The sequence below is a fragment of the Mesoplodon mirus genome (genome assembly GCF_964341445.2).
Source record: "Mesoplodon mirus genome assembly, chromosome: 2".
Taxonomy (NCBI): Eukaryota; Metazoa; Chordata; class Mammalia; order Artiodactyla; family Ziphiidae; genus Mesoplodon; species Mesoplodon mirus.
The window spans coordinates 93,204,899-93,225,734 of NC_138977.1; the positions used below are offsets into that span (position 1 = coordinate 93,204,899).

General features: G+C 34.4%; 1 protein-coding gene across 1 annotated transcript in view; it reads left to right on the forward strand.

Annotated features, from left to right (window-relative positions):
* The window catches only part of EXOC1 (exocyst complex component 1), a 65,569-nt gene that overhangs the window by 37,248 nt on the left and 7,485 nt on the right, over positions 1 to 20,836 (forward strand). The window contains exons 10-15 of the mRNA XM_082611694.1: positions 2,748 to 2,853; positions 13,727 to 13,890; positions 14,535 to 14,642; positions 16,180 to 16,256; positions 16,787 to 17,015; positions 20,577 to 20,760. Coding sequence (XP_082467820.1) covers positions 2,748 to 2,853; positions 13,727 to 13,890; positions 14,535 to 14,642; positions 16,180 to 16,256; positions 16,787 to 17,015; positions 20,577 to 20,760 — 868 coding nt within the window. The remainder of the gene's footprint in view (positions 1 to 2,747; positions 2,854 to 13,726; positions 13,891 to 14,534; positions 14,643 to 16,179; positions 16,257 to 16,786; positions 17,016 to 20,576; positions 20,761 to 20,836) is intronic.

Genomic DNA, 20,836 nt, shown 5'->3' on the forward strand with positions numbered 1-20,836 from the left:
GCTCACACAACATTTTCAACTGACAATATTAATGTGCTTTTTTAAATGAAATTGACTTATTTCCCAGGAATATTACTTGATCCTGTGTTTTGAATTTTGACAGACCATGTATTTTATGCCTCATAATCTAATTTGGTAGCTGAAGTGTTTTCATAAACAGGATTTTATTAAAAAGAAGGAAGAAAGGAATGAAAGAAGGAAACAGACTAAACCAGTGTTTCTTTAGTAAGAAATGATAATTAAATCCAGGTACTATTTGCACTTGGTTGGGTGTACACAGCTCACACTTTCTGGCAGGACCAGGAGATGCCTGTTTTAAATTCTTGAGGGATAAGAATCACTAGACCCTGCCCCAACTCTACTTATGGCTGAATCTAAGCAAAGCCCTGATTTTTGGTATACATAATTAGAGCTTAAGGAAAATAGAGGTGCCTTGGTCATGTAATGAGCTCTGCTGTCAGAGTCCTTCCTCGCCAACTGTGGCCCTGGGTTATGCATGTAGGGCAATTCATAATGGAGATGGTCCATCCATGCTTAGGTAGGAAATGAGCTTTCCTCTCCTAATAGCCCCCTGAGGTTGGCAGTCAGTCTTGAAGATTGCTCAGACATCTTCTCTTAACCTCAGTTTTACGTTTGTGGAATTTTCTTTTTGTGTAAAGAGAAAGTAAAACATGGAGATATCTGTAAGGCTCTACAGTCAGCACAAAATAAAGTTGAAAACACTGCCTGAAATAACAATATTTATACTCATAATAGTTAAATTTTAAGTAAGGTGCTGTATACAAGGTGCTAAGAAGAATACGTACCCACAGTGAGAGATGTCTGTCAGAATTTGGTAAATGAATGAACTGAGATGTGGCCTTTCCCACCAGTGAATTCTGTTGAGGACCTGGGGGAAGCTATTCAGTCATTTGAATTGCATTGAAAACGAAGATGATTTTCAGTAGTCTGCTCAAATCACTGTTTTCAAAATACCAAAATAGCTGTTTTGAAACTGTTTAAATTGCTTGGGTCATAATGTGCTCTTTAAACAATTTGGGTATTGGAATGCAGTCTGTAATATTGAGTGATTTGAGTAGAAACCACTAATGAAGATTTTATGAATTGTAAGAAGCTAATCTCCCATTTGTCAGTCCTTTACAATGATTTGCAGCGTTCAATATTTTTATGAGAACTTAAACTTGAAAAAATGAGATGCTGAAAAGGTGAAACAGCCCAATGAAATAGGAATAATTTTAGGGTATATTTTAATTTATATTTCCTTTTAAAGTTACACAAAGATCACAGGAAAGAATTTCCTGTTTGACTAATTTTCTTACAGAGACTGTGTGGGAATGTATATGGCCTACAGATCGAAAAAAGCAGGATCTATATTATGTTTTATCCAAAAATTGTTTTATAAGGATATATCTATAAAATATCTAAAAAAAAAATCAGTGGTGGACTATGAATCAGTATACACATATTTAAATAATGTATACCTTTGAAAGGTGCATCTGATGTTTAAAGCAAAGTAAACCTTCTCTAAAACTGGGTATGTTAATTTGAAATAATAAAGGAAGTTGAAGCGTAGATTCCATAATAAATTTAAAAGAATAGCTAGGTACAGCAGTTTTTCTGCTGTAGATTTATTTAAATTTAGTGAAACTCTACATATGGCATTTAACTTAGGACTTGGAAAAATACATGGTCTCCCACTGTTGAAGAATCTTTCGTAAGGGTATAAGATGTTTTTACGTGATCGTAAGCAAATATGATGAAGAAATGAGTTTGCATGTTAAATAATAATTCTTTTCATTTGAACTAGAATAAATTAAATTTTCTTTTTTAAAATAAATTATTTAATTTATTTAATTTAATTATTTAATTATGAAAACTGTAAGATGTATTAATTAAATTCTTGTTGAAAGTAACCTATTTGGGGGTAATGTAATACCCCATGCTGGCAAGGTATGGTATGGTATGGTAAAACTCAGTGTACTCCTTCATTGCCATTGACGCTGTCTGTTGGTATAATCGTTTTTAAAGCAACATGGCAGTATGGAGGAAGAGTTATAAAGATTCCCTTATTCTTTGGCACTGTAATTCCACCCTTAGGAAATTATTCCAAGGAAATAATTCATTAGAGATGAAGAGCTTATTGTAACATTGTCTATCATAGCAAAACATTGAAACCACTTAAGTGGCCTGTATTAGGAGATTGGTTTACTAAATTGTGGCACATCAACAAAGCGTAATACTGTGCAATCATTAGAGTGTGAGACTGGAGAAACATAATTGCTGTAACCCAAATACCCTATACAGTATGATTACAATTATATTTAAAATATGTGAAAGGTAATACGTAAAAATGAAAATGTAAGTGTGATTATGTTCAACTTCGTATTTTTGTAAATTCTTAATGTTATGTGTTTAATTTTTTTAAAGGACGGAAAATAGCCTTCTTTTTATATCCTATGAAATGCATCAAAATTTTAAGAGCACATGTAGAGAAAAAACGTAGGGACACCAAGTGGGGAAAGCCAGGGTTGGGGGGGTATGAATTGGGAGATCAGGATTGACATATATACACTAATACGTATTACTAAGAACCTGCTATATTTAAAAAAATAAAATAAAACTCAAAAAAAAATTTTAAGACCACAGAATTCAAAACAAGCACAAAGGACTTGGGGGGGGAGGTTGGAAAATGGAAATTGTTATGTTTGTTTTATTAATAAGAAGTACGTGTTACTTTTCTTTTTAAGAATTACATGGATTATTTATCACGACTCTATGAGAGAGAAATTAAAGATTTCTTTGAAGTTGCAAAGATCAAGATGACTGGCACAACTAAAGAAAGCAAGAAGTTTGGTAAGCTTAGGCACCTCAGTCCCTTGTTTTCTATTCTATTAAAAATGGTTTTATTTTTATTTATGACAGATAATTCTGAGACTTTTTAGGCAAGGTGGAAGGAGATACAGTAGAATTAATGAAAGAGTAAATCTAATGCATTGGTTTAATTTATAGGTATTTCATAGAAAAAATATTTATGTCAGTAAATACGTTTTTTTACTAGTTAAAATTCTACAGTATGTGAATCTGATAGCAATTGTGTATTCATGCTATGTTTAAAAGTACAATTAGCCTCATATCCACAGCTGTGCAACCCATAGATATGGAGGACCGCCTATGGGACTTGAGCATCCATGGATTTTGATATCCACAACGGGTGCTAGAACCAACCCTGCACAGTAACCGAGGGACAGCTGTGTATATTCATAGGAGAAGCAGTTGACCAGAAAACGAAGTGCAGTCTGGTAGAGAAAAGAACTAAACTAAGAGACACATGTTGAAAGTTCAGTTACTGATTTCCTAAAAGACCTTTCATAACAGTTGGAGGCAAGTCTGTGATCTCTTAAGTCATTGCTCTCCACAGGGAAGTGAAAGTGATTCCTGGCTTCTTACTTCTCACTGGCTATTTTGAATCAAAAAGAAGGTTTTAAGTGTTTTCTCCCCTGCCAAGGGGCTATAAAAATGTCACCAAAATTTCTCCTGTAATTATACCTTATTTTTCCAAAGAGATATTTTTGAAACAAGTTGGTTTTTGTTGCTTCTAAATATGTTAAAACAGACAAAAACATGATTTAAAAGGATAACCAGTGAAAGTATCAAGTTGTGAGGAAGTGATTTGCCGAGGCCACATTCTGCTCTTGCATGTACCCATCTCTGGACTTCCTTTTGGATGGAGTTCTGTGCCTACTCAAGTCAAAACCTGGCCTTAAATGGCTACAGTGTGTACTCAGTGTGTCTGCATAGCTCCCCTTTAGAACCATGAGTTTAGCATTTGCTTGTTGAAAGGAGCCTATGCCCTAAGCAACTTCCGTAATCAGGAGATAGGATTGAAATTGATAGCTCATCTTTCCATTCTTTTCTTTAGGACAAAGAAGACTATCTTTAGTGGGTAATTTTTTCCATGATTCACTGGTTTGTGGTTTCGTTTTTTAAATCCAACACTAATATATTGATGATACTAGTCCAGATTTTTAAAATGGTTTGAATCTGTGTACAAATATATTGATTACTTGTCTTTACTTTGGTAAAGACAATGATAAGAATCTTGGGACAATAGGCTTTTGGAAACAGAAATGCTAACTCATCCTAAAGGTTAATTGTTCTTAAAAAGCAGTGTGTTTATATCCTTGTTAATGTTTCACCATGGGTATGTTATACTTTTTTTTTTAGTAAATGACATATTAATACAGTTACATGTTTAATGTTTTCATTTAGTATATTTGTCACCACTTGTTAGTGAACCATTTTATTTTGAGAGAACTCTTCTACAGTGAAAACTGAAGTAAAAGAGAAATCTTTCTAAAATTATCTCCTCAGGAGGTTATTAATGCCGATATCATAATAGTTTATCAAGCCTAAGATTTTCATTGAGATAAATGACATAATAGAAATCTAATTTAAACCAAGTACAGTAGTATCTTAATGGTATCATTGCATTAAACTGAAATGTTAAGTTTTTTCTTTTCTTACCCCTTGAGAAGTTCTTTAATTATCTTGTTAAAAAAATTTTTTTAATTAACCTAATACAAGATAGAGAAGATACTTTTATAGTTTTAAAACAGTGTTAAAATTATATCTCTTCTGTGTATCTATTAAATAATAAGGAATAGGAGAGTAATTTGTAACAGTTGATGTAATAGAAAAATTATAGTTTCTATTTTGATATTATCAGTTACAAGAGAAGAAAAACTAAATAATAATTCAGAAGATAAAAACGGTTTTGTTCATCTTTGAAGATCTAACTTGTTAGTCAACATTTAAAAATAAATTTCAAGTTAAATACAAATGGCTTAAGAAGTTCTTAAATAGGTAGAATGTAAACTTTCTAAAGGTATCTTTTCAGTGATTTAAATTATGTTTAAATTAGTTTTTAGTAGTAATTATAATTAAAAGGGACACCTAAAATTTTAGGAAGATAACTTTTCAATGAATTAAAATTAAGTAATTATGAGTAAAATTTTAATTTGTTTTTGACTTGCTGTGAAAATGCTGGGTCACAGATACTAATAAGAGTAGGAAGTCAGATTGAATGTGTTTTGCATAAGGAAATTGTGTAGTCAATATATAGTCATGGCGATTCAGGGGAATTCTCTCTTTTTCAATCACTCTTGACTCAAGTCTTTAACATCTACTTAGTTCAAATAATTTAAAATAATGTTAAAATGCCAGTAAAGTACTTTTTCTTTGTGATAAGGTCTTTTTGTAGGTCTGCCTTTTTTGATCTGTAGGTTTACTTTGATATCCTCAAAGGTGTGAAATTCTCCCCCCAAGACTGATACTTTGGTGTTTTGTTTTCCCTTTGTATTCTACAGATGTACTTAATGAAAAAGCAGGAAAACGAAATTTAGTAATTATTTTTTAAATTGCTTGTTTTTTTTTCTTTCTGCAGCTGAGATAGACACAGATACATATATTATTTAATATATTTACATAATTACTTCCTCATATTTGTAATTTAAAATTGATATCCCTGAAACATTTTTTCATTGTTTCTCCACTAAATTAAGAAATCTTGTTGATTCCAAAGGGAGTCTTGAATGCAAGACTGAATTCAGTCCTGACTGGAAGATTCATTCAATAAATGTTTATTAATTACCTATTATATAATAAGCAGGTACTGAGTAGTACTGCTAGGTACTGAGAATCCAGCAATGAGCAAAGACCCTACCCTCTTGAAGCTATAGTCTAGCAGGAATTATTTAAAGATATTTAAAAGTTTACCAGCATACTGTTGCTTGTTGGTGATAATATACACTTTTTATGAGCCTCAAATGGGGCACTACTTGTAACTCTGTATTCTTTATTGACTACTAAAATATGTATGTGTGTGTGTATATATATATATATATATATATAGCATTAGGCTTTGCTCTGGAATTGGTGAACTTAGTAGAGTGACACCTTAAGGCCACCAGAAGGTACTATTCAGGATGGCCAGCTAGTAGCTCCAACACATCCCTCCTTGCTTGCCACTTTAATGTCCAGCCTTATTTTTTCGTTTTCCCTTGAGCTTCGGGTAGCCAAGGCTGGGAAGATTCACATGTCTCTGGTGTGGCAAGTTACTAGTTCATACTTGGGATTTTGCCTTGAAGTTTGTCAGGAATAGTGACACATTGTTTTCTATTTTTTAAATATTTCTAGATTAGAGTTATATTCTTTAATTTTCTGTTTCATTCTGTAATTTCTTTCTTTGCCTTTCAAATTAACTTCTAATTTGGGTTTAGAATGTTTCACAAGATGACCTCTACAATTGATCTAATAAATATTAGAGAGAGATTTTAGAGAAAAGAAATGCCAGATGACCCTAAAAGAGCTCCAGTTCCTGCATTAAACCTGTTCCCTCAGCTTTACCCTTCCATCTACCCGTCTCCTAATAATTAGTATTTTATACATACCTTTCATTCTACGTGTTCACAAAGCCAGTTTAAGTTTCTTAGTAGTTCAGCTTGTTATTCTAAAATGGTTTTAAAGCCCCACTCATATAATGTTCTGTCAGATGGAGTATACAATTATTTAGTACAGTGGAGATTCCTTTCAGGAGCTTTCAGTGAATACAAGAGTGTTAATGCATTTAAAGTCTAAATCTACAACTTCATTCTGATAAATTTTCACTGTATTAAATTATTTACTTGAACTCTGTTTTCTTCAAAAAACAAAACTTGAAAATACAGTCTTTAAATTTAAGTACATCAGCTCAATAAACTTAAAAAAAAATCATTTAAAAGTGTGGGGGAGGCTTACAGATGTAGATATTTTTACCTGAATATTTGCATAAAACAGTACATTAAAAGACTAGTAAAGTTTTTTCTCTCATAATTTTTCAAACAATAGCTGACCAACTAAACATATGTTGCATCTCTCGTTACTTGATGCTCATGGTTCTTTGCATGTGTCTTTTAAACTAGAGCTTTAACTTCCTCTTGTGCATGGTTTGTGCAAATTGCAGTTTATTAACTTGTCTTTGTCTTTGATGCTTGCAACCTAATCCATCACAGCTACACTGCCTCGAAAAGAAAGTGCTGTCAAACAGGAAACAGAGAGTGAGTATGCTTAGTGTATTAGTAGGTATTCTCAATGCATGTTTGTTTAATGTCTAGAAATTAGTTATTTTTCTTGAAAAAAGTTACACCAAAAATACTGATTTCTCTGACTTGCCAGGTATTGGTGAAAGAAAAGCAACATGACGGTAGTGGTATGACTACATCCAAGAAATACATAATATAGTTAAAAATATGTGGTGCGTAGTCAGAAATTTATGAAAAGTCTTAACCATTATACTTTTGTTTTCAGGCTCTGTTTAGAAACTATAAAAATTCTTGTACATATGGTCAGATTTTGCATAATGAAACCAAAGTTTATCTCTAATTGTCCTTATACCTTTTTATTACTTCTTATATCATTTGTCCCTCCTGACCATGAGCAGATAATACAGGTTAGCTGAGAAATATTCAAGAAGAATAAAATGTTTTTATTGTTTAAATTTAATTCTGGTAAAAATATCACATTTTCTTGTAAATGGAATCTTTTAATACTTTTATGTATGTAGGATATTGTCCAGACATATTGTTCTCATTTTTCCCCAAGTGTACGATAGATACCTTTGTTTATACCTAAACTCACATGTCCCATATTAATATAGTTAATGATGGAGGAAACCTACACAAGCCTCTTAGGTAGCCTCATCCACCAGAGGGGAGACAGCAGAAGCAAGAAGAACTACAGTCCTACAGCCTGTGAAACAAAAACCACATTCACAGAAAGATAGACAAGATGAAAAGGTAGAGGGCTATGTACCAGATAAAGGAACAAGATAAAAGACCAGAAAAACAACTAAATGAAGTAGAGAGAAGAAACCTTCCAAAAAAAGAATTCAGAATAATGATAGTGAAGATGCCAGAAAAAGAATTCAGAATAATGACAGTGAAGATAATCCAGGACCTCGGAAAAAAAATGGAGGCAAAGATCGAGAAGATGCAAGAAATGTTTAACAGGCCTTCCCTGGTGGCGCAGTGGTTGAGAGTCTGCCTGCCGATGCAGGGGACACGGGTTCGTGCCCCAGTCTGGGAAGATCCCACATGCCGCGGAGTGGCTGGGCCTGTGAGCCATGGACGCTGAGCCTGTGCGTCTGGAGCCTGTGCTCCGCAACGGGAGAGGCCACAACACTGAGAGGCCCGCGTACTGCAAAAAAAAAAAAAAACTTTAACAAAGATGTAGAAGAATTAAAGAACAAACAAACAGAGATGAACAATACAATAACTGAAATGAAAACTACACTAGAAGGAATCAATAGCAGAATAACTGAGGCAGAAGAACAGATAAGTGACCTGGAAGACAGAATGGTGGAATTCACTGCTGCAGAACAGAATAAAGAAAAAAGAATGAAAAGAAATGAAGACAGCCTAAGAGACCTGTGGGACAACATTAAACACAACAACATTCGCATTACAGGGGTTCCAGAAGGAGAAGAGAGAGAGAAAGGACCCAAGAAAATATTTGAAGAGATTATAGTCGAAAACTTCCCTAACATGGGAAAGGAAATGGCCAACCCAAGTCCAGGAAACGCAGCGAGTCCCATACAGGATATACCCAAGGAGAAACACGCTGAGACACATAGTAATCAAACTGACAAAAATTAAAGACAAAGAAAAATTATTGAAAGCAGCAAGGGAAAAATGACAAATAACATACAAGGGAACTCCCATAAGGTTAACAGCTGATTTCTCAGCAGAAACTCTACAAGCCAGAAGGGAGTGGCATGATAAAGTTATGAAAGGGAAGAACCTACAACCAAGATTACTCTACCTGGCAAGGATCTCATTCAGATTCGATGGAGAAATCAAAAGCTTTACAGACACACAAAAGCTAAGAGAATTCAGCACCACCAAACCAGCTATATAGCAAATGCTAAAGGAACTTCTCTAAGTGGGAAACACAAGAGAAGAAAAGGACCTACAAAAACAAACCCAAAACAATTAAGAAACTGGTCATAGAAACATACATATCGATAATTACCTTAAATGTGAATGGATTAAATGCTCCAACGAAAAGACACAGGCTTGCTAAATGGATACAAAAACAAGACCCATATATATGCTGTCTACAAGAGACCCACTTCAGACCTAGGGACACATACAGACTGAAAGTGAGGGGATGGAAAAAGATATTCCATGCAAATGGAAATCAAAAGAAAGCTGGAGTAGCAATACTCATATCAGATGAAATAGACTTTAAAAATAATGAATGTTACAAGAGACAAGGAAGGACACTACATAATGATCAAGGGATGAATCCAAGAAGAAGATATAACAATTATATATGCACCCAGCACAGGAGCACCTCGATACATAAGGCAACTACTAACAGCTCTAAAAGAGGAAATTGACAGTAACACAATAATAGTGGGGGACTTTAACACCTCACTTACACCAATGGTCAGATCATCCAAAATGAAAATAGACAGGGAAACAGAAGCTTTAAATGACACAATAGATCAGATAGATTTAATTGATATTTATAGGACATACCATCTGAAAACAGCAGATTACACTTTCTTCTCAAGTGCATATGGAACATTCTCCAGGGTAGATCACATCTTGGGTCACAAATCAAACCTCAGTAAATTTAAGAAAATTGAAATCATCAAGCATCTTTTCTGATCACAACGCTATGAGATTAGAAATGAATTACAGGGGAAAAAAAGTGAAAAACACAAACACGTGGAGGCTAGACACTAAGTTACTAAATAACCAAGAGATCACTGAAGAAATCAAAGAGGCAATCAAAAAATACCTAGAGACAAATGACAATGAAAACACGACAATCCAAAACCTATGGGATTCAGCAAAAGCAGTTCTAAGGGGAAAGTTTATAGCTATACAGGCGCACCTCAAGAAACAAGAAAAATCTCAAATAAACAATGTAACCTTAAACCTAAAGGAACTAGAGAAAGAAGAGCAAACAAAACTCAAAGTTACCAGAAGGAAAGAAATCATAAAGGTCAGAGCAGAAATAAATGAAATAGAAACAAAGAAAACAATGGCAAAGATCAGTAAAACTAGAAGCTGGTTCTTTGAGAAGATAAAATTGATAAACCATTAGCCAGACTCATCAAGAAAAAGAGGGAGAGGACTCAAATCAAATAAAATTAGAAATTAAAAAGGAGAAGTTACAACAGACACCGCAGAAATACAAAACATCCTAAGAGACTACTACCAGCTACTCTATGCCAATAAAGTGGACAACCTGGAAGAAATGGACAAATTCTTAGAAAGGTATAACCTTCCAAGACTGAACCAGGAAGAAGTAGAAAATATGAACACACCAATCACAAGTAATGGAATTGAAACTGTGATTAAAAATCTTCCAACAAACAAAAGTCCAGGACCAGATGGCTTCACAGGTGAATTCTATCAAACATTTAGAGAAGAGCTAACATCCATCCTTCTCAAACTCTTCCAAAAATTGCAGAGGAAGGAACACTCCCAAACTCATTCTATGAGGCCACCATCACCCTGATACGAAAACCAGACAAAGATACTACAAAAAAAAGAAAATTACAAACCAATATCACTGATGAATTTAAATGCAAAAATCCTCAACAAAATACTAGGAAACAGAATCCAGCAACACATTAAAAGGATCATACACCATGATCAAGTGGGATTTATCCCAGGGATACAAGGATTCTTCAATATACGCAAATCAATCAGTGTGATACACCATATTAACAAATTGAAGAATAAAAACCATATGATCAGTAGATGCAGAAAAAGCTTTTGACAAAATTCAACACCCATTTATGATAAAAACTCTCCAGAAGGTGGGCCTAGAGGGAACCTACCTCAACATAAGGCCATATACAACAAACCCACAGCAAACATCATTCTCAATGGTGAAAAACTGAAAGCATTTCCTCTAAGATCAGGAACAAGACAAGGATCTCCACTCTCACCGCTATTATTTAACATAGTTTTGGAAGTCCTAACCATGACAATCAGAGAAGAAAAAGAAATAAAAGGAATACAAATTGGAAAAGAAGAAGTAAAACTGTCACTGTTTGCAGATGACATGATACTATACATAAAGAATCCTAAAGATGCCACCAGAAAACTACCAGAGCTAATCAATGAATTTGGTAAAGTTGCAGGATACAAAATTAATGCCCAGAAATCTCTTGCATTCCTATACACTAATGATGAAAAATCTGAAAGAGAAATTAAGGAAACACTCCCATTTACCACTGCAACACAAAGAATAAAATACCTAGGAATAAACCTTCCTAGGGAGGCAAAAGACCTGTATGCAGAAAACTATAAGACACTGATGAAAGAAATTAAGGATGATACCAACAGATGGAGAGATATACCATGTTCTTGGATTGGAAGAATCAATATTGTGAAAATGACTATACTACCCAAAGCAATCTACAGATTCAGCGCAATCCCTATCAAATTACCAATTTCATTTTTTACGGAACTAGAACAAAAAAATCTTAAAATTTGTATGGAGACACAAAAGACCCTGAATAGCCAAAGCAGTCTTGAGGGCAAAAACTGGAGCTGGAGGAATCAGACTCCTTGACTTCAGACTATACTACAAAGCTACAGTAATCAAGACAGTATGATACTGGCACAAAAACAGAAATATAGATCAATGGCACAGGATAGAAAGCCCAGAGATAAACCCATGCACCTATGGTCAACTCATCAATGACAAAGGAGGCAGGGATATGCAATGAAGGGAAGAAGACAGTCTGTTCAATAAGTGGTACTGGGAAAACTGGACAGCTATATGTAAAAGAATGAAGTTAGAATACTCCCTAACACCATACACAAAAATAAACTCAAAATAGATTAAAGACCTAAACGTAAGACCAGACACTATAAAACTCTTAGAGGAAAACATAGGAAGAAGACTCCTTGACATAAATCACAGCAAGATCTTTTTTGATCCACCTCCTAGAGTAATGGAAATAAAAACATAAACAAATGGCACCTAATGAAACTTTAGAGCTTTTGCACAGCAAAGGAAACCATAATCAAGACCAAAAGGCAACCCTCAGAATGGGAGAAAATATTTGCAAACAAATCAACAGACAAAGGATTAATCTCCAAAATATATAAACAGCTCATGCAGCTCAATATTAAAAAAACAAACAACCCCATCCAAAAATGGGCAGAAGACCTATATAGACATTTCTCCAAAGAAGACATACAGCTGGCCAAGAAGCACATGAAAAGCTGCTCAGCATCACTAATCATTAGGGAAATTCAAATCAAAAGTACAATGAGTTACCACCTCACACCAGTTAGAATGGGCATCGTCAGAAAATCTACAAACAACAAATGCTGGAGCAGGTGTGGAGAAAAGGGAACCCTCTTGCACTGTTGGTGGGAATGTAAACTGATAGAGCCACTATGGAGAATAGTATGGAGGTTCCTTAAAAAACTAAAAATAGAATTACCATATGATCCAGCAATCCCACTACTGGGCATATACCCAGAGAAAACCATAATTCAAAAAGACACATGCACCCCGATGTTCATTGCAGCACTATTTACAATAGCCAGGTCATGGAAGCAACCTAAATGCCCATCAACAGACAAATGGATAAAGAAGATGTGGTACATATATTCCAATGGAATATTACTCAGCCATAAAAAGGAATGAAATGGGGTCATTTGTTGAGACGTGGATGGATCTAGAGACTGTCATACAGAGTGAAGTAAGTCAGAAAGAGAGAAACAAATATCGTATATTAATGCATATATGTGGAACCTAGAAAAATGGTACAAATGAACTGGTTTGCAGGGCAGAAATTGAGACACAGATGTAGAGAACAAACATATGGACACCAAGGGGGGAAAGCTGCAGCAGGGCGGGGATGGTGGTGTCATGAATTGGGCGATTGGGATTGACATGTATACCCTGATGTGTATAAAATGGATGACTAATAAGAACCTGCTGTATAAAAAAATTAAAAAATTAAAATATATATCTGTAGTTAATGATGTATGTATTATATTTTAGTTGTATTTTAAATATAACAAATTTTCAGGGTGTTGTTGTTTTCTCTTCATTTTGTTTAGTTTTTAAAGAACTTTAATCAGTTCACTTACTGTAAAAGCAGAGTTTCTGGGTTCAGGAGTGTGTTAAGTTGTATCGTGTGTAATTGACTTTTTTGGTAGGGCAAGAATAATTTGATATGGTTCCACCTAATGTGTTTATTTGATGTGGAGGTGAGTAATATTGGGATATGGCAGTTTTTTTTGGAAATATAACTGTCATGTTAACTAGTACACTAGGGGGTCAGTGACTTTCATCCATAGTCATGTCGTTTGAGTGGGAAAGAAATCCTCATCTACTTTAGAGAAATCATCAGGCAGCTTAATCTTTATGGTGAGACTGGGCAGGGCATAATGTGATCTTTAAGATCTTGTTCAGTCCTGTTCTATGATTCTGTATAGTCTCACTACTCTTTACAGTATGTTCAGGATTAGGACACAAATGTTAATGAAAGAGAAGGACAGCCTACAGTCTATCCCATGTGGTAGATTTGTGCCCTAACTAGTATGAGCCCCAGAAGACCAAGACAGTAGAAGATAGCCCTGATTTATGCTATGGATCTTTTATTCATGAAAGTCACAACTTTTAAAGTTTTATTATTTCTTAGGTCTTCATGGAAGTTCCGGGAAATTAACTGGATCTACTTCTAGTCTAAATAAACTCAGTGTTCAGAGTTCAGGGAATCGCAGATCTCAGTCATCTTCCTTGTTGGATATGGGAAACATGTCAGCCTCTGATCTCGATGTTGCCGACAGAACCAAATTTGATAAGGTAAAATAAAATAACAAGTACTTGTTAAACATTACTATTAGTTTTCTAGCATCAGTTTGTTATTCCTTTAATTGTGTTCAAAGATTTGGGCTCCGTTGGGTCTTTTAATTAACCATATCTTACTTTACAGTTCTGAATCTGAAAAAAATATTGTCAAATGTCAACTGTGATTTATCAATTAAATGACGTAACAGTTTTATTAAACAGTTTTATTAAAGTTTGTCATAAATCATAAAGTGCTTGCAATCATAGATCCAGTTATTTGAGCAACTACAGAGCAAAGAGGAAATAGCTTTTATGAAGCTAAACTGTTCTCTGCAATGCATTAAATAAGTTTAAAAAGTTTATCTCGTAAAGCAATTATACTCCAATAAAGATGTTAAAAAATAAAAATTTATCTCTGTGTTCCTCTTTCCAGATTTTGAGTAAATAATCGTTGTGAGTTTTATTTTAAGTATGTTCTGGCCCTGTTATGCCTTGATAATACTGTATTGTCCTTTCAATCTTGAAAGTGTTTGTTTTGGGGATTCTGTTGAGATTATAGATGAAGTATCCCTGGTCCCTGCAGAAAAGTAATTAAATGTGGAATGTTATTTTAAGCATTTTGGTTCAGTTCTTTGTAGGATCATTTTGGTTTTCTTCAGATCTTTGAACAGGTGCTAAGTGAACTGGAGCCCCTGTGTCTGGCAGAACAGGACTTCATAAGTAAATTTTTCAAACTACAGCAACATCAAAGCATGCCTGGAACTATGGTATGGCTCACATTTATTTATTGGCTAGTATTTATGACCTGTAGCATAATTAGCCTAATTAATATATTGCCACAATTTCAATATTAGAACAGAAAAAGACGAAATTTGTAATTAAGGATTTTTTAAACACATTTTGTCATACAAGATACTAAAAACAGTGATAGAGTTTGGGCATCTAATCTAATATTCCAGACTATTTTAGGCCTGAACATTGTCTAAATTAGTAAGGGGGGAAAATGTCTGAATTTACTTCGCAAAAAAACTTGGGTTTTTTTTTTGGCCATGCTGTGTGGCATGCGGGATCTTCCCGGAACAGGGATGGAACCCAGGCCCCGTGCAGTGGAAGCACAGAGTCCTAACCACTGGACTGCTAGGCAGTTCCCACAAAAAACATTATTTAAAAAACAGTTTTAGTAATCATCAAGAAAAAATAGAATTAAAAAAATAAAAAAGATGTTTGCGTATATATACCATGGTTTTTATAAAAAAGAAAGTAAGAAAAAAAATGGGGAGGCCTCAAATCTGAATCTTTTTCTTATGGCTTTGTTACTAACTAGCTGTGAGTCCTTAAAGCAATTATTTAATCCCTGTTTTTCCTCATCTATGCAATAGGTATAATAGTACCTATTCATCATGTCTCTCTGATGGCATAAGTGTAAGAAAGTAAAATGAGAGATTTGTAAGAATATTTTGAAGAACTTAAAAGCACAGTGCAAATTGAGTGATTTTTTTTTAGATTAAGGTCATCTTAAAAAAGAGAACCAACATATCAAAAGCAGGCCTAATATGAATGACAAATGAATTATTTTAAATGGTTAGGGGTTTATTGTTGTAGGTGGTCCAGGTAGTTAATATGTTTACTTGTTAGCTTCTGTAAGAACTTTCTATAGCATTTTTTTTTTTTTTTTTTTTTTTTTGCGGTACGCAGGCCCCTCACTGTTGTGGCCTCTCCCGTTGCGGAGCACAGGCTCCGGACGCGCAGGCTCAGCGGCCATGGCTCACGGGCCTAGCCGCTCCGCGACATGTGGGATCTTCCCAGACTGGGGCACGAACCTGTGTCCCCTACATCGGCAGGCGGACTGTCAACCACTGCGCCACCAGGGAAGCCCTCGATAGCATTTTTTTAATACCAAAATTTTATTAAAATGATCATTGAGATTTCTTTAATTTTTAAAATTCTCTCTTGAAAGTTGTTTCTGGATGTTTTTAGCTTTTTGTTGAGCTGCCTTTCCATTCCCATGCTTCCTCTGAGCCTCCTCAACCTTCTCTCTCCTCCTTTCCCCTCAATGCACACACACAAACACAACTTCTCATGCCACAGTAATTCTCAGATAAAATCTAAGAACAAAGCACTTCCTGAACATTCTTAAACAGCATACTAAATTATATAGTTTTGTCTGTAATACTGCCTTTGAAAATCATTATTTCTCATAATATATTCTCTCCTAGGAATTTTAAGACTGAGCAGGCTATTGCTATATAAACTAGTCAAATTGTTGGTTTTTTATCATGTAAAGTACCTGAATAATTTTTGCAGACTGAAGCAGAGGAGGTAGATGGAGGAACGTCGTCACGGCAACATAATGCTGGCACACCGCTGCCTGTTTCATCTGAGTATGTGTTTGTTACTATCTGTTGTTTATTTTGGAAAAAAAATAAACTTTAAATTGAGCAGAAAGGAGTGCTGCTCAGTGAGGAGTTCACATGACTCTCCATAACTGACAGCACTCAGAGCATCAGCCTGTGTGCCTGGTGTCTTATCAAACATCTTACTGAAGTAAAATTGGTCCTGTTTATGCCTCTTCAGCTCTTCTTTGTTATAGCAATCACAGAAATGCAATCAATTTTGATATTTGCTGGTAGGAAGTAGCATTTGAATTGCAGTGTATTTCTCAGAAATCACAAAGTACATTTCAGGACCCAGTTTTACAAATGACCAAGTTACTTTGAGTGATAAAACTTAACTTCAAAAAAATATGTTTATATTGGAAACCACTATAGGATAATTAGTTCATCATATTTGGACAGTGTTAGTTGAAATATCAAATTTTAGTCATTTTGTGTATACCCAAGGGATAAAGTTGAAGATGAATACCCCTGAAGCTTGTAATAACTTTTCTGTATTTTGTATGTTTTCTGAACAGGAAAGATATGATTCGCCAAATGATGATTAAAATATTTCGCTGCATTGAGCCAGAACTGAACAACCTGATTGCATTAGGAGACAAAATCGATAGCTTTAACTCCCTTTACATGCTAGTCAAAATGAGTCATCATGTGTGGACTGCACAAAATGTGGACCCTGCTTCTTTTCTAAGTACTACATTGGGAAATGTTTTGGTGACTGTCAAAAGGAACTTTGATAAATGTATTGTAAGTTCGTTTTTTTTGTTTTGTTTTTGTTTTTTAATAACTTAGAATTCTAACCGTTGCAAAAAAAAATGTATTTAAACCAAGAGATTTCCAGCTTTCCACTGTGGGATCTACTGCCCAAAGCCTCGAAGCAGGGTGTTGGCTACAATTTACATGAACAGAGTTAGTTGGATGGTGCTGTGTCAGCTAGTTTCCCATCTACACTGTGAATTTTGGCAAGTTCTGGAGTAGGTGGCATAGAGGCAGCAGCTGCATAAGAGATCCACTAAGTAACTGAAATCTCAGTTGACTATTAATGACCATAGATTTAATGAAACAATTGAAACTATCACTTGAATTTATTGTTTTGCTTCTTTTAATATACTCCAATAAGATAATTAATAACTGGATTATTTTAATTGCTTATTTAAATTAGTTTTTTAGTTTAATAGCTTTAATTAATAATCATATTGCTTTATTTTAAGAATAAGTTGTTCTTATGTTAACTTTTGGCAATCACCATTTTCCTCCTTCTAATAGGGAAAAAAGATCATTAACTTTTTTTTTTTTCTGTTAGGTTTTGGTAAGCTTGTAGGTATGAACTGAACTGGGCCAGGTTCTAAAAAAAAAGTTTCATTTTATTAATATATTTAGTATATAAAAGTGAATATTTATCATCTGAATTTTTCTACTATGTAACCTCTAAGTTAAATCCAGCTTTTGAATAGCCATAGAATAATGGGAGAATAATAAAAATATTAAGGGCAATTAAAATCCATATCATTTTTTATACTTTCTAAAAATATTTATTGAGATTCTAAAAGTTTAAAAACAGTCTGTGTCCACTGTAGAAACTTAAATGTCACCTCAACAGTCTTGTTAATCCTCCATCCCTACCAAGTGATTTCACTTGGCATTTGAAATATTATGAAATTTAACCATTTAAGGCTTATCATCTTCCCTACCCTGCCTTCTCCAGAGGTGATGATAAACCTGGAAGGTCTGATTGCAAGCTGATAGCCAAAAGGAAAAGGAAGAACTACCAAAGGCTAAGATAATGAGTCCCATTTAACATAACTGGAACACTGAATCATGAGGACACTATGTATTTACAGAATATGAAGGTTCTGTTGCTTTTATCAGGAAAATATAACTTCATATAATACCTCTCAACTCAATAGAACATAGTTGTTGAAAGCATAAGATGTAGTATCAGGTAGATGTAGACATGGGTTCAGATGAAGGGCTTAGCACTTTGCCTGGCACAGAATAAGAGCTTACTAATGGATCACTTGCACTGGTGGTGGTGGTGATAATTGTACTAGTAATTAATAATAGTTTATTAAAGAATGTTCATGTTACTCTCAAGACTGGGAAGTGAAGAAATTAAGCAAAATTAACCTAGACAAACGTATAAACTCATTTTCTCCTAAATTACGTGTATTTCTAAAGGATATACCTCTTATCACCAAAGGGAGAAGGATGGTTCCTTCTGCTGGCTGTCATCACTCTCTGTTTCTTATTTTAAATCACGTCTTCTCAGCGTCTGGTTGATTGTGTTTGCTCAGTAAGTGTTATATGTTTTGGTACATGGGACAAGATCAGAACCTAGGGCATAATGAATGGGTAATGAATGGGTCTTTGTGTATTAAGACAGAAACATGAATGTCAGATGACTGCAGAAAGTGGAATAGATAGCACCTGAGTTTGGCACTTTCATCTGGTGGCCAAGCCCAAACTATTCTTCAAGGAACAGTGCTAAAAATGTTAGCCTAGCAAGAACCAGAGATAAAATTAGAAAGTAACTGACACATCAAGTACTACCAAGCTGGACTCTGCAGTCCGGTACATTTCTTAGCTGCATTTAGTTTGCTTTTCAGGATTCCTCACACTATAGTGACATGGATTTGCACTCTTAAACCTTTGAAAATGATAAGATTTGGCTGTCTCATCATTGTTTATTCTTGCCTTCTTTGTCGTAGATTAATTAACCATATAAGCACTGGTTTATTTCTGGGCTCTCTGTTCTGTGCCATAAATCTATGTATCTGTTTCTGTGCCAGTACCATACTGTTTTGATGACTAGTTTTGTGGTATAGTTTGAAACCAAGGAGCATAATACCTCTGGCTTTGTTGTTCTTTCTCCAGATTGCTTTGACTATTATGGTCTTTCGTGTTTCCATACCAATTTTAGAATTATTTGTCCTAGTTCTGTGAAAAATGCCATTGGTATTTTGATTGGGATTGCATTGACTCTCTTGATTGCCTTGGGAAGTATGGTCATTTTAACAATATTAATTATTCCACTCGTTGAGCACGGTTTATCTTTCCATTTGTTTGTGTTGTCTTCAGTTTTTTTCGCCAGTGTCTTAGTTTTCAGAGTACAAGTCTTTTACCTCCATGGTTAGATTTATTCCCAGGTATTTTATTCTTTTTGTTACAATTGTAAATGGGATTGTTTTCTTAATTTCTCTTTCTGATGGTTCCTTATTAGTATACAGAAACACAACAGATGTCTGTATATTAACTTTGTTATCTGCAATCTTGCTGAATTCATTTATTAGTTCTAATAGTTTTTTGGTGGCATCTTTAGGATTTTCTGTGTATACTATCATGTCATCTGCAAATAGTGAGAGTTTTACATCTTCCTTTCCAATTTAGATTCCTTTTATTTCTTTTTCTTACCTGATTGCTGTGACTGGGACTTCCAATAACATATTGAATAAAAGAACAATTACTTTTCTAATCCACATGTCATATGGTTTTCAGGTTTTACCCCCAGAACCTCAACACAATGAAATTTTAGGTAAGAGTTGAAAATGATCCAACACTACTTGGCAATGTAATTCTTACTGTGACTAGATCTAGATAACCTGAGAAGTACACAGAACCATAATTGAACACACGGATCATTTTGAACCCAAGTGTCTAGATTCTGTCTATATGAAACACCCCTTTTGCACTTTGTCACCATCATACAGAAGCACTTTGCTTACAAATTTAGAATAAGTAATAGATACATGGAAAATTATATAATGCAAATCGATAGTAGAAATGCCTGTTCTCCTTCTCTGTTCTCATACCCCAAAAATACAGAACTTCTCTATCCAAACAAGTTTTAGGCTGCTGTGATTTGGAAATAATCTATGATTCTCAAACTTGACCGCATAGCCACCAACCAGAAATAATCTTGAGAAATCCTGTGTGTGCTCTGATATCTGCTCTGCCCCAGAATGGGCAATCACTGTATACTTATCTTTCATAAATGATAAAAATGTTTATTGGTTGTTTTTACTTTAAACAAAGACCTGAGGTTCACAAGCTTTGATTGCATCTTGTTTTAAATAATTTGTATATTTTTTCTTGACTTTATTTTCTTATGTAAAATATATGTACTTTTTAATCTGTAGAAATAGTTTTTCTTAGTTATCCATATTGTATTAATCTTTATTTAGTAAACATTCAAAATGTTCTAGGTATTAAATTATGTCCTGTCTCTATGATATATACATTTGCTTTAAATTATATGCTGTTTCTAAGTTGCTTGGCTATTTTTCTCCTTTGCGTTCTGCCTATCTTTAGAGTAACCAAATAAGGCAAATGGAGGAAGTAAAGATCTCAAAGAAGAGTAAAGTAGGAATTCTCCCATTTGTTGCTGAATTTGAAGAATTTGCTGGACTTGCAGAATCAATCTTTAAAAATGCTGAGCGTCGTGGAGATCTAGATAAAGCATATACTAAACTTATCAGAGGAGTGTTTGTTAATGGTAAGCTTTTGTTACATTCTAAAGAATTTTTTGGTTGTTTGTTTTCATTATTTCTGGTAAGTTAGAAGTTGGGGAC